The 14,269-nt window shown below is 38.5% G+C and overlaps 2 protein-coding genes across 2 annotated transcripts; both read right to left on the minus strand.

Moving 5' to 3' along the window:
* Positions 1-2,183: 2,183 nt before the first annotated feature.
* LOC148741970 (uncharacterized) lies at positions 2,184-4,772 on the minus strand. The gene has a single exon (XM_088734987.1). The coding sequence runs from the start codon at positions 4,693-4,695 to the stop codon at positions 3,586-3,588; it is 1,110 nt and encodes a 369-aa protein (XP_088591113.1). The 5' UTR covers positions 4,696-4,772; the 3' UTR covers positions 2,184-3,585.
* A 7,775-nt stretch (positions 4,773-12,547) lies between these two features.
* On the minus strand, positions 12,548-13,877 carry LOC148741971 (uncharacterized). The gene is made up of 2 exons (XM_088742462.1): positions 13,597-13,877; positions 12,548-13,107 (listed from the first exon to the last, which is right to left on the minus strand). Exons 1-2 carry the CDS (start codon positions 13,844-13,846, stop codon positions 12,548-12,550), a joined length of 810 nt encoding a protein of 269 aa, XP_088598588.1. The 5' UTR covers positions 13,847-13,877.
* Between the last annotated feature and the right edge of the window lie 392 nt (positions 13,878-14,269).

Here is a 14,269-nt window from a genome sequence, read left to right on the forward strand (position 1 = left end):
TTGTTATCATGCTAACTAGATACAGGTCTCTATCATGACAAGGTCACCTCCAGCCTCACTGCAAATCAAAGGCTTGGCAACTAAGTACACAACTGTAAAATGGACTATTCACTATTTCACCATAGTTAGTTATGAGAAATGGCAAAAAATCAGTGCAAAATCAAGCCAGAAAGCTTAAATGTAATCATGTACATGTACCAAAGGAATCGATTTTGTAATTTCGTGTTGCGGAACTAGAAGAATTATGTTTAAAATGTCGAATTTTGGGGACAGTTGACACATTGAAAAATTCTGCGAGCTATAAACCAACAGCTGCTTAAAGTTTCAGCAACAGAGTAAATCCCCTTTCCAAAATGTGTAAAATCTTATGGGGGTGGCACCCAACCTTTCCTCACCTAAAAAATGCTAGAGTCTCCCCTCTCTACAAAAATTCGGGGAAGCGCAATGATCCATCCAATTATCGCCCCATTTCAGTAATTCCTGTGGTAGCAAAAGTATTTGAGCGGATAATCTATGATCAACTGTATGTCCATCCTACGAAGTATAATCTTTTTTCCAAATATCAGTCCGGTTTCCATTCATTACACTCGACGGTTACTGCTCTACTCGAGGCAACCGATAGCTGGGCTCTTAATATAGACCGTGGAGTGATCAATGCTGTTGTCTTCTTAGATTTAAAGAAGGCATTTGATACAGTCTATCATGAGATTCCTTTATCTAAGCTTCATTCGCACGGAATTCGTGGACTAGCTTTGCGTTTGTTTCGCTCCTATTTAGTTGACCGAACACCGGATCTGCCAAATCGATTGTTCTAAAACGACGCCAAAGTTCCTTAATTGCGGTGTGCCTCAAGGCACGATTCTGGGCACGCTTTTATTCTTACTCTATATTAACGATTTACCTCAGTGCCTTAATTTTTCTTATCCTCGAATGTATGCTGACGATACCAGCATTACTTACTGGCAAAGATTTAAACGAAATTGATGATTATCTTAACAAAGATTTGAATTATGTTAATACCTGGTTGTCTTCTAATAAACTCACATTGAACCTGACTAAGACCGAATTCTTAATAACTTAAAGCAAAGGCGAGTTTATTTGTCAGACAATCCGTCTCTTACCAATAATTATTTTCCCATTGAGCAGGTGTCGTCAACAAAGTCTCTCGGTGTATCTATCGATGAAAACTTAAGCTGGAATACCCATATTGAAACTGTTTGTAAGAAAATTTCTTCAGCTTTGGGCTTAATTAAGCGCATTAGAGATTTTGTACCATTCTACACTCTTCTGAACATCTTCAATGGTTTGGTAAAGCCCCAGTTTGACTCAGTACTGCAGCTTAGTATGGGATTGCTGTAGTACAAGTCTGGCCGAAAAACTTCAGAGGCTGCAGAACCGTGCGGCTCGTACATTGTGTTCCGCCCCTTATGATTCTAGTGCCCTAGACCTGTTCTGTAGTCTTCATTGGAAAAACCTAAGGAATCAGAGGCTTTTTGCCAAAGCCGTTATGATGTTCAAAATTCTAAATGGACAGACACCTGATTATTTATCAAATAAATTCATCTTTCGTAATGATACTACTGGTTATAGATTGCGAAATAGTGAAGTGAGGCTGGCTCTTCCGCAACCTCGTACCGATTATGTTCGTAAAAGTTTCTCTTATAGCGGTGCCGCGTTGTGGAATAGCCTTCCGACTGATATTAGAGTATCTAAAACATTAGGTGAGTTTAAGATGAAGCTAAGTAACTTCAGTTTTGAGTGAACTAATGACACGGCGTCCCTGAAAAGCAGTACTTTTATTTTCATTTATTTTCATTCTAATAAGAGGTTAGTTCAGTTCGTTTAGGTTAGGCTTTTAATTTTTTTAAACATTTTATAACGATTATATAGTTTTAAGTTTTACATTTGTAGGTATATTGCTTGTATACCACTGAGTGGAATTTACCGTGTACAAATAAAGTGATCTATCTATCTATCTACCTCATTTACAAAACTCTGAGGGAGTGGCATCGAACCCCCCTTACCCCCTACCCTCCCCTCCCCACACACACACACTCACAAACACACACACTTCATATTAGAGGTCCAAGGGGTATGTATTTTTTGCATCGAGATATCAGGAATTACAAAGCTATTAAAGCCGTCAAAAGCTCTTAACAATTCAAGAAATATTGAAACGTTCCTTGCAACACTAAATAAAGAAATATTTATTGACTTAAGTTGTCGATGCTTTACATAAAAATTTACTCGTATGAATTTTACTCGTATTTTTTCGTATTTTTTTTACTTGTATGTATTCGTATGTTAGTCGTATGTTAGTCGTATGTTAGTCGTGTGTATTCGTATGTATCCGTATGTTCCGAACATGGTTACTCGTATGTAACTCGTATGTTACCCGTATGTACTCGTGTGGTGTTTTAGTCACGATCAGTTAAGCGGCCCTTTTTTGGGCATTAGTGACGCCATTAGTCGCTGATTAAAATGGTAAATGCTCCCTCTTCGAATAAACAAAATTTTTTCTAAAAGTTTCCAAGATTTGCAGTTCACGCCTAATAAGATATTTTTATAAGGAAAAGTCTTTTTTTCAGTTACGTGTGGGAGACGCCATTGTGAAATTATTTTGAGAAGTTTATCATATATTGTAGTGTCGAGAACTGAAATAACATAATGCGTAAATGGCTATAAGGCAGAAATCACGAAAGAAGAGAGCGTAACTGTGTATTCGATTGTGAATGTCGAACTACTAAGATGCTTCGAAACAAACAATAAGTAACAGCGGGAAACATCGGGTCAAAATTGGATCAAGTTCGTAATTCTAGTTACCATAGTTACCACCATCACTCACTCATTTCAACGACATGTGCCTTCGCTTCCAATAGGAGGTAGTAGCCGAAGATGAGAGTTAGACTCGCAAGTCCTGTTTTATAAAATCCCAGAGATAACTAAATCCAGTAAATTAAAGAAGTCCAACCAAACGTTCATGCACTGGAAACAACTAGGTCGCATAACGATCAGTTATATAAAGAACTAGCCTGCAGTGCCGGCGTATTTTGAGCGCACGAGTGCACATTTTCGTATTAGGCCCCCATCTTAGATTTGGTAACTGTGGAGGATTGGGGCGAGGAAATATTTGCCGAGGGAGTAGGTGTTAAGTGGAAAAATGGGCAACGGGGGAGAGGGAGGGGGAGGAAAAATACTAATATTTTTTCCTTCCCCCGTTACCAAATCTAAGATGGCGGCCTAAAATATGTGCACTCGTGCGCCCAAAATACGCCGGCACAGCAGGCTAATAAAGAAATTAGCTAATGACAGGATTTTGTTGCAGTTGCTGAACAGCATGTCACGCAGTCTTATTTTCTCTGCAGAGATACGATTATACGACTGTGCGTCTTTTCAGCATCGCGATTCGTGCGATATCGGTTTTCGCGTGCAATTTAACGCGGAATTCCCTCGTCAGGTAATGAATTTTCCTATAAAATACTTAAAAATCCTACTACGTGAGTAATGATCACGAAAGCGTCGTTCACTACTAGAATTCTCTAATAACGCCCTACTTATCTAAAATGGCGGTTTCAAGTTTTTTCATCACCATAGAGGAATAAAGTTATTCTTCTCACTGCACTGGGGAGTCCTCGGAAATAAATTTAATCGAGTCCGACCTCTTACTGATTCGAGCAGCCACTTCGATAACTTGCTAATATCTGACCTAACACATGGTTCCATTCCCGGATTATTTTCCCTCTTGAAGGCCGTGCTGTGATACTTCCAGACTCGCTTAGCTTTGTACTTACAGCATGCAGCAGTCCACAGATGTTTTGGCACATTCACCCGGTAAACATTGTCAATGTAGTCGCTGAATCCTTTTTCTCCAAAATATCTATGTGTAGAAGGACGAAATATTGTTGATGGCATAGCGCCAACCACAATGAATAATTGAACATTCGTTGCTCCTTTCACTTCCGCGCAATTCTGAGTCCCCCACATTACCAGGCGGCCCTCACAGACTTGCCAAGGATGCGAATTAAACAATCCAAACTGAGGGACGGCATTTGTGTAGGTAAAAGTTGCTCTTTTCTTTGCTTGATTTCGACGGCCGTACCGTGAGGCAATCAAGTGCCCGCGGTGTATAACTGTTTTGATCAACGCTCCTCCAGGACAGTCGTCAGTTCTAAAACGGCTTCTGTGTCCACTTGAAATAACCCAGTCACGGTCAACGAGGTACCTGCCTCCCCCTTCCTTTGTTGCATAACAAAGCTCTCGGTTGTTTGATCGAAAGTAATCATTAAGTGCTTGCTGAAATTTAAGATATAGCCATTTTAGACTACTTCTTCTAAAATTAACGGGTGGTCGACGCCCGGAGTCACGTCCTAATAGTTGGGCGCCTTCAATCACTGTGGCCGCATAAAGAGGAATTCGGTTGTTGCAGTCATATAGAATGGCCACTGCACTATCCTCACAGAGATACGCCAAATTTTGAGATCCTCCATGGACAAGCCCGAACTGATCTACACCGGTTGGCAAGTATTGAGGCCAGGTAGACTTTGGTTTTCCTTTCTCGTCACAGGCCTCCATAAAAGTGCACTGGCAGCCATCTATTCCATCGATGCCAATCGTACTACACTGCTGGCCGGCTACTTCATTCAGAAGATACTCGATCACGACGAGGAAAAGAAAACTCGTGGTGAATTCCTCCATAATATCCGCTTTCGGGATTTAAAGTTGACCTCTGTGCCAGCTTCAGTATTACTCAAATCAACATTTACCGAAAGTATCAGGTATCCATTCCAAAAACAAAATTACAGAGTCATGAGATTTAAATAAACGGGCACACCTTTTGAGTGCATTTAATCGACCGAGAGTTGGTGGATTATTTATCGCTGTTGACGGCGACATACCTATTACTGAGAAGAATAGATTGCTGAATTTAGATTTCTTTGGCCATATGCGAAAGTTTGGTCACGAAACAGGGTCAAATTATTGAGCAGAAGACATTTTATCCCGTATTCGTTCTTCAGTTTAACAGGCGGGATACGCTTGCTGAGGACATTGATATTACTGCGTACATCACGCAGTGACTGATCAAGGAACGTTGCAGTTGTAGGGAGAAATATCATGGACTAAAGCGTTATCTCGAGATGCATTGATTACAAAAGAGTTAAGTCGTCCTTTTAAATCAGTTTTAATCCTGTTTTCGTATACCACATTCATAATTAAACTATGACTGTTATTTTCGGTTGATTGCCACTTTCTATGACCTTAGGGATACTCCCTCCTTTGACAGTGAATGTCAACGTAGCAAAATCAGATGCGACTAAATTCAAATCAAAGTGGCTCTGAGCCAACAAACTCGGGTAATGATTAATGAAAGACTGGGAATGGACTTTTTTGAATGAATTCAGAGCTCAGGGGGGTCGAGTTCCAAGAAAACTTTTGCATAGCTTTTTTTTATAGTTTACTTTTTACAAGCACTTGAACACTTTTATAAAAGGTTTATTAAGGTGGTATTTTGACAGCTTATTAACTAATAAAAAGTGTTCACGTGATAAAGATTATTAAGGATACTGCAATTAAAAATGGGAACATTATTTTGTTTAGATAAATATTTTCCACAGACTGAGTTGCCTTAAGTTGTTTGATTACAAAGGGGATAAGTTTCTAAAGAAACTGTGGTGTTGCGTCGGTGGGGGTAACAAGGTAATTTGGTAATATCAACTAAGTCAGGGCCGTAGCCAGACTTCAGAACAAGACGAGACAATTTTCGGGTCTGGCATACCTCCCCCAGAAAATTTTGAAATCAAGAGGCTCAGAAATGCTCTTTCAAGCATTTTCCGTGGCACTTTTCTTTAGAAAAGTCAATCTTGAGCAAGTGTGGAAGTTCACTTTTTTAGTGCCGAGCGATACTGATAGAAGTTACTCCATTTATAGTGACTGTTTGCAAACGATTTGCAAGATTTGAACTAAACCACTGGTTTGCAATCCCACGTATGCCATAGAACTCCAATTTTCTTAACAATATCTCATGATATATGGTATCAAATGCCTTACTGAAATCTAAAAATGTACCACAGGAAAAATCCCTATCGTCAATTGCCCTTTGAATTCTATTAAAAATACTAAGGATAGCATTATCATTGGAGTGCTTAGCCCTAAAACCAAATTGATTATCAAAAAACACTTTTTTCCTTTCAAGGAAATCAACTAATCTATTGCACGTAAGTTTTTCAAGCAATTTATTAAAAACAGAGAGCAAGGAGATTGGCCGATAATTAGATAGACAAGTCTGGGATCCTGATCATCTTTTGCTGGCCTAGGGTGATTGTTTTCTGAAGACGGAAAGAAAAGTTCAGTTTCTTGAATGATGCATAAGATAATTTTATCAAGTTTCGTCCAAGATATAATCCGCTTTTGTCTCCTTATCATCCAAAGTAATGCATAAACTGCTTTTAGTTCTTATTACTTGTACCCAGTTTCCGGGCAACTAAGGTTTATAATGTTCTTTGGGGTTGGCACCCGTTTTTCATCTTAGCCTTATCAAGTCATACATTGTGTCTGTAGTTTTCTTCACCGTGTGAAATAGAGACAAATTCTGAACAAATTGCCTGCTGTTTTATCGATCGGAAAGTCGACCAAATGTGTTATGATATCTTCCAGCCGTGTTCATGACTGATGGCTTGTCAGGGAGGTCTCTAAGAGGTGCTTTTCCTTGTCTATATTCTGTGTTTTTGCTGTAATGACGGAGGAAGTGCAACTGATGCCGCCAACACCTGAAAACTTCGATTAAGACCCATGCATGTTTACCCTGGGAGTTGACAAAACAGTAAACCTTTTTGGTAAGAGACTAGAGAACTGTTGAAATTGTACCAACTGGTCACCTTTCACCTCCTTTCATGGAAAGATCGACGTAATTACCGGGAAATTCGAGGAAAGAGAGGGAGATGTCGAAACAATGTACGAGAGAGAATTTTCCGAGGCAGGCGTCAAAGCATTTCCCGTAATTTTTAGCTGATAGATAAGGAAAGAATATAATCATTATTACGAACGTGGATTAGGGAACCATATGTCAATTGAGTCAGTTGGGGCAATGTTACAATTACTTTTATTTCCTTTTCTTGTGTCACAAATCCATACTATTTTTTTGTAATTTCTTTATTTTTTTGGCATTTTACAAAACGTTACTCTACTTACAATACACTACAGGACTCGGTCACAGTACATTGATTACAATAGTTTACTGAGAACAAACAACAAACAAAGTATAGTTTACAATAAACTTGATTACAGCAGATGACTTACTATCGATTGCTTCCACTACCTACACGATACTCTACATTTACATCACTTATCAACATATTACACTCCTTTCAATATGTTACGTAAATTACTTACAGTACCTTAATAATACTATATAGCGAAATTGTGTGCTTTACAATAAAATTGGCTTCGTATGCTACTCTACACTGTTTGGACGACACCCATCCCACAAAGCGATATGTGGCAAAAGCTTATTCCATTTCTGAAAATGTTAAGCTAATTTATTCCGCTTTGTTGCTATCTTCATTTCTACCTGGTATATCTCCCCGATCTTGGTCTTGCAAACTCGTATAGAGGGGTTCTTAGAATTCAATTTACAACTGTAGATATAAAATTTAGCTGTCAGTATTAGGTGATTTAGAATAGTAAAGTCCTCTTCCGCATTGAAAACTCCAAAAACTATATCCATTAATGTATAGGTTTGAAAACTAACTTGATATTCACCAAGTCAAGAACAGAAAGCTTCCCAGAAAACCTTGGTAAAATTGCAGTAGAAAAAGATATGTTCAAAGGATTCAACCTCTTGTTTACAAAAAGTACATGAAGGCGAATCCGCCAATCCCCACCTAAATAATCTTTCGTTCGTAAATACTATATTATTTAATACTTTATTTTGGAATTCTCTATTGTGACGGTAAAAGGCAAGGAGTATATTTTCTTCCAGTCGAACGGAAATTGTGGAAATTTTTCCCTGAACTTTAATTGCGCAGTTCAGTTGGAGGGATTTGCTTTTTGCTTTTAAATGCATTATAAAGCGATTTGGACGTGATTTTTGCTAACATTACTTGATTTCGTAATCAAAATTCGCCTTGAAAAGAGTCATAACTCCCTTGCTGTGTTCCGAACCGTGACTGAAGAAAATATCTCCTCTCCATTGAGCTTTCCACAAGTTAACAACTTCTGGAGTACTGTACGTTTCTTGTAAAAGGGTGATAACAGATTTCTCTTTCGCAAGCCAATTAAATAACGCTTTCCTTTTGTCAAGAGAACGAATCTCTCGAGCATTTAAAGATAACGTTTTGAAATTTAAGCTACGTTTCATAAAATGCGAAATCGGTGCCAGAATTTATAAAGTAAGCGGAGAAATTATAATATTATAAAAAGCCCTTTCACACATGCAGACCAAGTCATAGGTGTTGTGCGAGCCGCCCACACTAGTACAATAAGCAATTAACACATTTATTTCTACGGTTGAACACAAAAGGAAAAAGACAGAACGATATACAACTAAACAATTAAAAAAGTAGCCAGCAAAAGCTGTTAAATAAGCTACTAACAAACAGGGTCTTGCAATTCTCATAACACGTAGAGACAATAAGATTACAAAAAACTCCGGTTTTGGAAGCAAAACATTGCTTGAATTTGAATAAATAAAATTTTTGTACATGGCCCGAATTTTGGTATTAGCTACAATTCTATATTTGAACATCGTCGATAAACAGTTTATAGGTTCTGCCCTACTAAAATAGGTGGTCCTACCATCTTCTTTGGCCTACTTGAACAGTTTCATCTTCTTCTTTCTGCGCTCCATGATTTCTTTTGGTAGATCCGGCGATATCCCAAAGTATTTTCCTTTGAGTTTTCTGGCGTTAAACATGACCTTCTCTCGATCAGGGTATCTCACAAATCCATACGAGACGAAATGGGAAGTGGATGTTTTTAGCGCAATCAACTAAACATTTTTATTGTAATTTCTTTATTTTTTTTGGCATTTTACAAACATTGCTCTACTTACAATACACTACAGAACTCAGCAACTTTACGTTGCTTACAATAGTTTACTGAGAACACAGGCACTAACAAAGTATAGTTCACAATAAACTTGATTACAGTAGATGACTTACTCTCGATTACTTCCACTACCTACACAATACTCTACATTTACATTACCTTACGACATATTACACTACTTTCAATATGTTACGTAAATTTCTTACAGTACCTTAATAATAGTATATAGCGAAATTGTGTGCTTTACAATAAAATTTGACTTCTTATGTTACTCTGCACTGTTTGGACGACACCCATCCCACAAAACGATATGTGGCAAAAACTTATTCCATTTCTGAAAATGTTTAGCCAATTTATTCTACTTTGTTGCTATCTTCATTTCTACCTGGTATATCTCCCCGATCTTGGCCTTATAAACTCTTATAGAGGGGTTTTTAGAATTCATTTTCACTCGTATATATACAATTTAGACTGGCTTCTGGGAAAATAGAACTTTACCTCTTACTTGGAAGAAAAATTAAGAGGGTCAAAGAGGAGCACACATTACTGAAGTGCAAAGGTAATATCTGGCACTTCTGTCCGACAACTTAATCTTAGCGGAAAGAAACCGTAAAATTCACCTCTCTCCTTGTTACTCTAATTGTGCTTGAGATATTCAGGACATTAGACGTTGACTTCCATGGTTTAGTTCCAGCGAGAATAGAAGATAGAAAATTTACCATCGACCCAAAACGACAAGGGCTTGAATTGAATGAGTTAGCAACAAATGAATGCATGCGCCAACTAAAGATTAAAAGAGAAGTTCACCTATTCGGCGCGAGGTGCATGGGCGAAAAAGCTCAATTTTTTAAATGTTCTTTTACGTTACTGTCACTTATCTAAAGAAACAAGGACCATCCTGGGTCTAAAAGATCCAGATGAAACTCCCCGCATTAGACGATCGATGTATTGTAACGCCGAACGGGTATTGCGTGAAATGTTGATTCAAGACACATTTTCGCAAGGGGTTCAACAGCGTCAGTATTTTTTCAACAACCAGTGGTCCTAATCAATTTGTCTACTGATTACTGAAACATACTGATTACTGAAACAAGTTAATTTGGCAGTCCTCAAAAATATCAGCACGCGATGAAAGTTCTGAAATTAAGGTTGAAACCAGAGAAATTTGGCACATGCGCAAACTGTTCACTGGTTACCGTTCACCCCTGAAACCTTTCTGCGGAAAAAAACCTTCTGTGATTGCTGAGAAATTATTAAATAGAAAGAGAGGAAATCATCAAAGTAGTTGAAGCACCGATACTGAAATCATCTGATCCGCCTTCCCTTAGATGTGATAGAGCACATCCCATGAATTCAACAGAGGGGTTCGGGAAAAACGCGTATTTTTCCTGTTCACCTAATAAAGGCGGACGGCTGATGTCCGTGTTTATTTACAGAAAATGCAGGACATTAACTCGTATGCTTTAGCTTGAGCTTTCATTCTTTTCCTCTTAACAAATATTGATGAAGAATTACAATTTGTGCATGAACAAGTCAACATTACAAGCATACTTATAAAACTTCTCGACTCGTTACCACATTGAATACTAAATCAAGCGAACAGCTCATGTACCGGCGAATAATACAGGAACTGGGCCCAAAAAATGGAGTCAAGGTGAATATAGCTCGTAACATATGCACGCCTTAAGTGTTGAATGTAAATTTTTTTTTTTATAAATGGCGATGACAAAACGGTTTTGCCACTCACTGTGAGCATTCGATCATATACGATAATAATTATTTACTTTGTCACGTATCTATGTCATTCATGGAATTTAAATTGAGATCAGAGATACACGTTGATAAATGCAATAAAGCAAATCCAGATATAAAACTTAAACATCGAACTGCCCAAAAATTGATTCTTCAACTTACTGTCTAGTTTAAAAAGCTTATCTTTAAAGGATCGCTAATAATAATAAAAATCTTTTATTAGGAAGCTCCATCACAATGGTAGTTTACATAGAGGCCCTAAGTACTAGATGTTTATTATGTAAAAATACAATTAAAATATAGAAATTTGAGCTAAAATCAAAATATAAAAAGGATTACAACATATACACTGAAAAAAAAATGCTTAATTATAAAAGACAGAAAAAAGACAGTTCTTAAAAATTGGCAAACTTACTGAGTTTCTTACAGTTCTCTCTAGCTCATTAAAGTCTTTGAAACAGTGATACCGCGAACGATGTTTTCACCAATTGTATTTGATTTTGGAGAGCTTTATAGTATCGTTATTGCGCGTATTGTAGGAGTGCATATCACTCCTTCTTACAATGTCCAAAGAATGATTAATTTCGCCATTAATACACTTGTAGATTTATATTTAGATTTATTTAGCTTCGCCAACCGGCAGGGACACCGCAACAGCTTGCGCCGATTACTGCGGGCCCAATAAACCCACCCATCCCACCCCAGGGGAGGACATCCATCACACAGTAATCTCATGTGTGGGAAATTAACGTCTCCTACCCCAACCCTGCATGAGACGGGACCTCCATTTATTCGTCCCTATCCGAGAACACTAGAATATCTAATCATTTCTAGATGTTATAGAAAGGTAGCAAATTCTTCTCAATTATTTTAAGACCCTGAGTGTTGGTCCGGCCGGGGCTCGAACCCTCGACCTCCCGCACAACAGTCCAGCGCTCTATCCATTGAGCTAACCGGGAGGCGGTTATGCATATATACATCGATGACATTTCCTACGTTCTTCAAGATTCAGCCATCTCAAGACTGTTAATGCATCAGTGGATGAGGAGTGAAGTGATCTATCTAATAACAACTTAGCTGCTTTGTTTTGCAGAATTTGCAATTCCTTCATTAGTGTGACATTGTCCTTGTCGGCCCCAGACTAAATCAGCATAATCGAAAACAAGTAGCACTAAGCAATTATAAAAAGCAACCGGGCATTATAAGGTAAATAATACTTAATTCTACGTAAAAGACCAAGGTTCTGCCTAATTACAAGCCTCGGTGTTTTTACAGTAAAAGAAGATGTTAAGTTCTTAGCTAAAATTTAATAAGCTCCCTCTCAGCTCTCGATGACCTGCCTTTATCACGGCAGAGGGATATAATTGTGCATATTGTTGCACTGAGATGTTTGAGGAAATAAATTGAAACTCACGGTCCTTCCGGGGGTCCTTTGGGACAACAGTCTCCTTAAGAAGCCTACGTCTACCCTATTACATTGTGCGTTTCCCGGATTGTTTTCCCTCCAGAAGACCATGCTGCGATGTTTCAATGTTCCTTGATCGTTATAAGCACAACAGGCAGTAGTCCACAAGTCTCTAGGCACATTGACCCGGTAATCGCCGATAGTGTCTTTGTAGTCTCTGAACCCCCTTTTGCCAAAATATCTCCATTTCGAGGATACACTTACTGTCGATGGGATATGATAATAATAATAATAAATATAATAATAATACTAATAATAATAATATTTAACGAGGGAGCCCAACTCGCCTTAGCGGTTTTTAGTGGGGCCCTCACAGTGGATAGCACCAATTAAGATAAATAACCGCACATCTGTTGATCCTTTCACCTGAGCACAGTTTTGATTGCCCCACGCGATGATTCGACTCTCCCAGACTCGCCAAGAATTCGAATTAAATGACTCAAACTGAGGCACAGCATTGGTGTAGGTAAAAAATGCTTTTTTCTTAGCTTGATTGTTGCGGCCATACTGTGAGGCAATCAAGTGTCCGAGGTGTACTGATGTTTTGACTACCAATCCTCCCGGACAGAGTTGAGTGCTGAAACCTTGTTTATGTCCACTTGCTCTTAACCAGTCGCTTTCAACGAGGTAATTACTCCCTAATCGTGTTGTATAGCAAAGTTCTCGCTTTTTAGCACGTACGTAATCTCTATTTTCTTGTTGAAATTGAGGATTGAGCAATCCGCTTCGTGAAAATTTAACGCGTGGCCGACCACCTAAGCTCTTTCTTGTTAACTGGGCCTCGTGGATTACGGTGGCCGCATAGAGAGGAGTTCGGTTATTGCAGTCATACAGAATTCCTACTGCACCTACTGACTCGTATTTTGTTAAATTCTCTAGAAAAAATAAAATGTATGCTTCTTTCTCTACAATTGGTTCCCAAATTTGGAACTCTATCCCCTATTAGATTAAACAACTTAAACGTTCGTCTTTTCGTAAAAAGATAAAGAAATTACTACTAAATTTTTTGCGGTCAGAAGATGATTATGTCGAAGTCTCCCGTCTTATTAAGTTATTTAAAACTATAGGTTAACCTCTTTTCGTAATCTTAATATACTTGCTCTGTTTTATGTTTATTCTATTTACTGCGTAATAGCGTTTTCATTGTTTATTTAGTTCATCTATAGATAAGTCCTGTACTGGTAAACTGTCCCTAGATCTTCCCGCCTCGATTAGTTTATATGAACCGAATTAAATGACCCCAACTGAAGCACAGCATTGGTGTAGGTGTAGGTAGCTATTTGGGAGGAGGAACCAATGTACTTACTTAGAATTGTAACTTAGAATGGTAACTGCACCCACACCTTCACACAAATACGCCAGGTTTCGCTGCCCTCCCTCGACAAGCCCGAACTGATCCACACCTTTCGGCAAGTACCCTGCTAAGTTGGGATTCTTCATTCCTTGTGCATCACAGGCCTCCATGAAGTTGCATTGGCAGGTAGCCATTCCGTTAGTACCAGTCGCACTACACTGGTTGCCCTTCACTTTATTCTGGAAACATCCCGTTAAGAAGAGGAGGAGTAACCTCGTGGTCGATATGTTCATAGCTTTGCTGACCACGTGAACTGTATTAGCACTTTACGACGGCATTTGCTTCCAAGCTAATAAAAATATTTCTATAGCAAGATCCTCGTTCGAGACCCCCAACAAACTCGTGCGATACACGTTCAAGCAAATCTAAATATGATCTGATTCTTCCGGTTGACTTGGAATTTGGATTGACTTCCCTTTGAGTCAGTTGGGCAAGGCAATAGTTACTTTCATATTTTTTATTACAAATCCATACCAGTCAAACTGGGAAGTCGATCTTTTTAGTGTAATCAAAATAACATGGTCCATGAATTTTCGCGGAAGTAATGAACCTCCGAAGCATCGCCCCTGGGAAAACAGAACATTAACTCTTACTTGAAAGAATAATAAATAGGGTCAACAAAGAGTACTCATCACTGAGGTGCTGATTTAACATCT

This window comes from Stylophora pistillata, chromosome 1 (genome assembly GCF_964205215.1).
Source record: "Stylophora pistillata chromosome 1, jaStyPist1.2, whole genome shotgun sequence".
In the NCBI taxonomy this organism is placed as follows: domain Eukaryota; kingdom Metazoa; phylum Cnidaria; class Anthozoa; order Scleractinia; family Pocilloporidae; genus Stylophora; species Stylophora pistillata.

Coding starts and splice junctions, on each gene's coding strand:
- LOC148741970 (XM_088734987.1), bottom strand. CDS start 4,695: ATGGAGGAATTCACCACGAGTTTTCTTTTCCTCGTCGTGATCGAGTAT.
- LOC148741971 (XM_088742462.1), bottom strand. CDS start 13,846: ATGAACATATCGACCACGAGGTTACTCCTCCTCTTCTTAACGGGATGT. Junction 13,108..13,596: donor GTATTTGTGTGAAGGTGTGG/GTGCAGTTACCA, acceptor ACGAGTCAGTAG/GTGCAGTAGGAATTCTGTAT.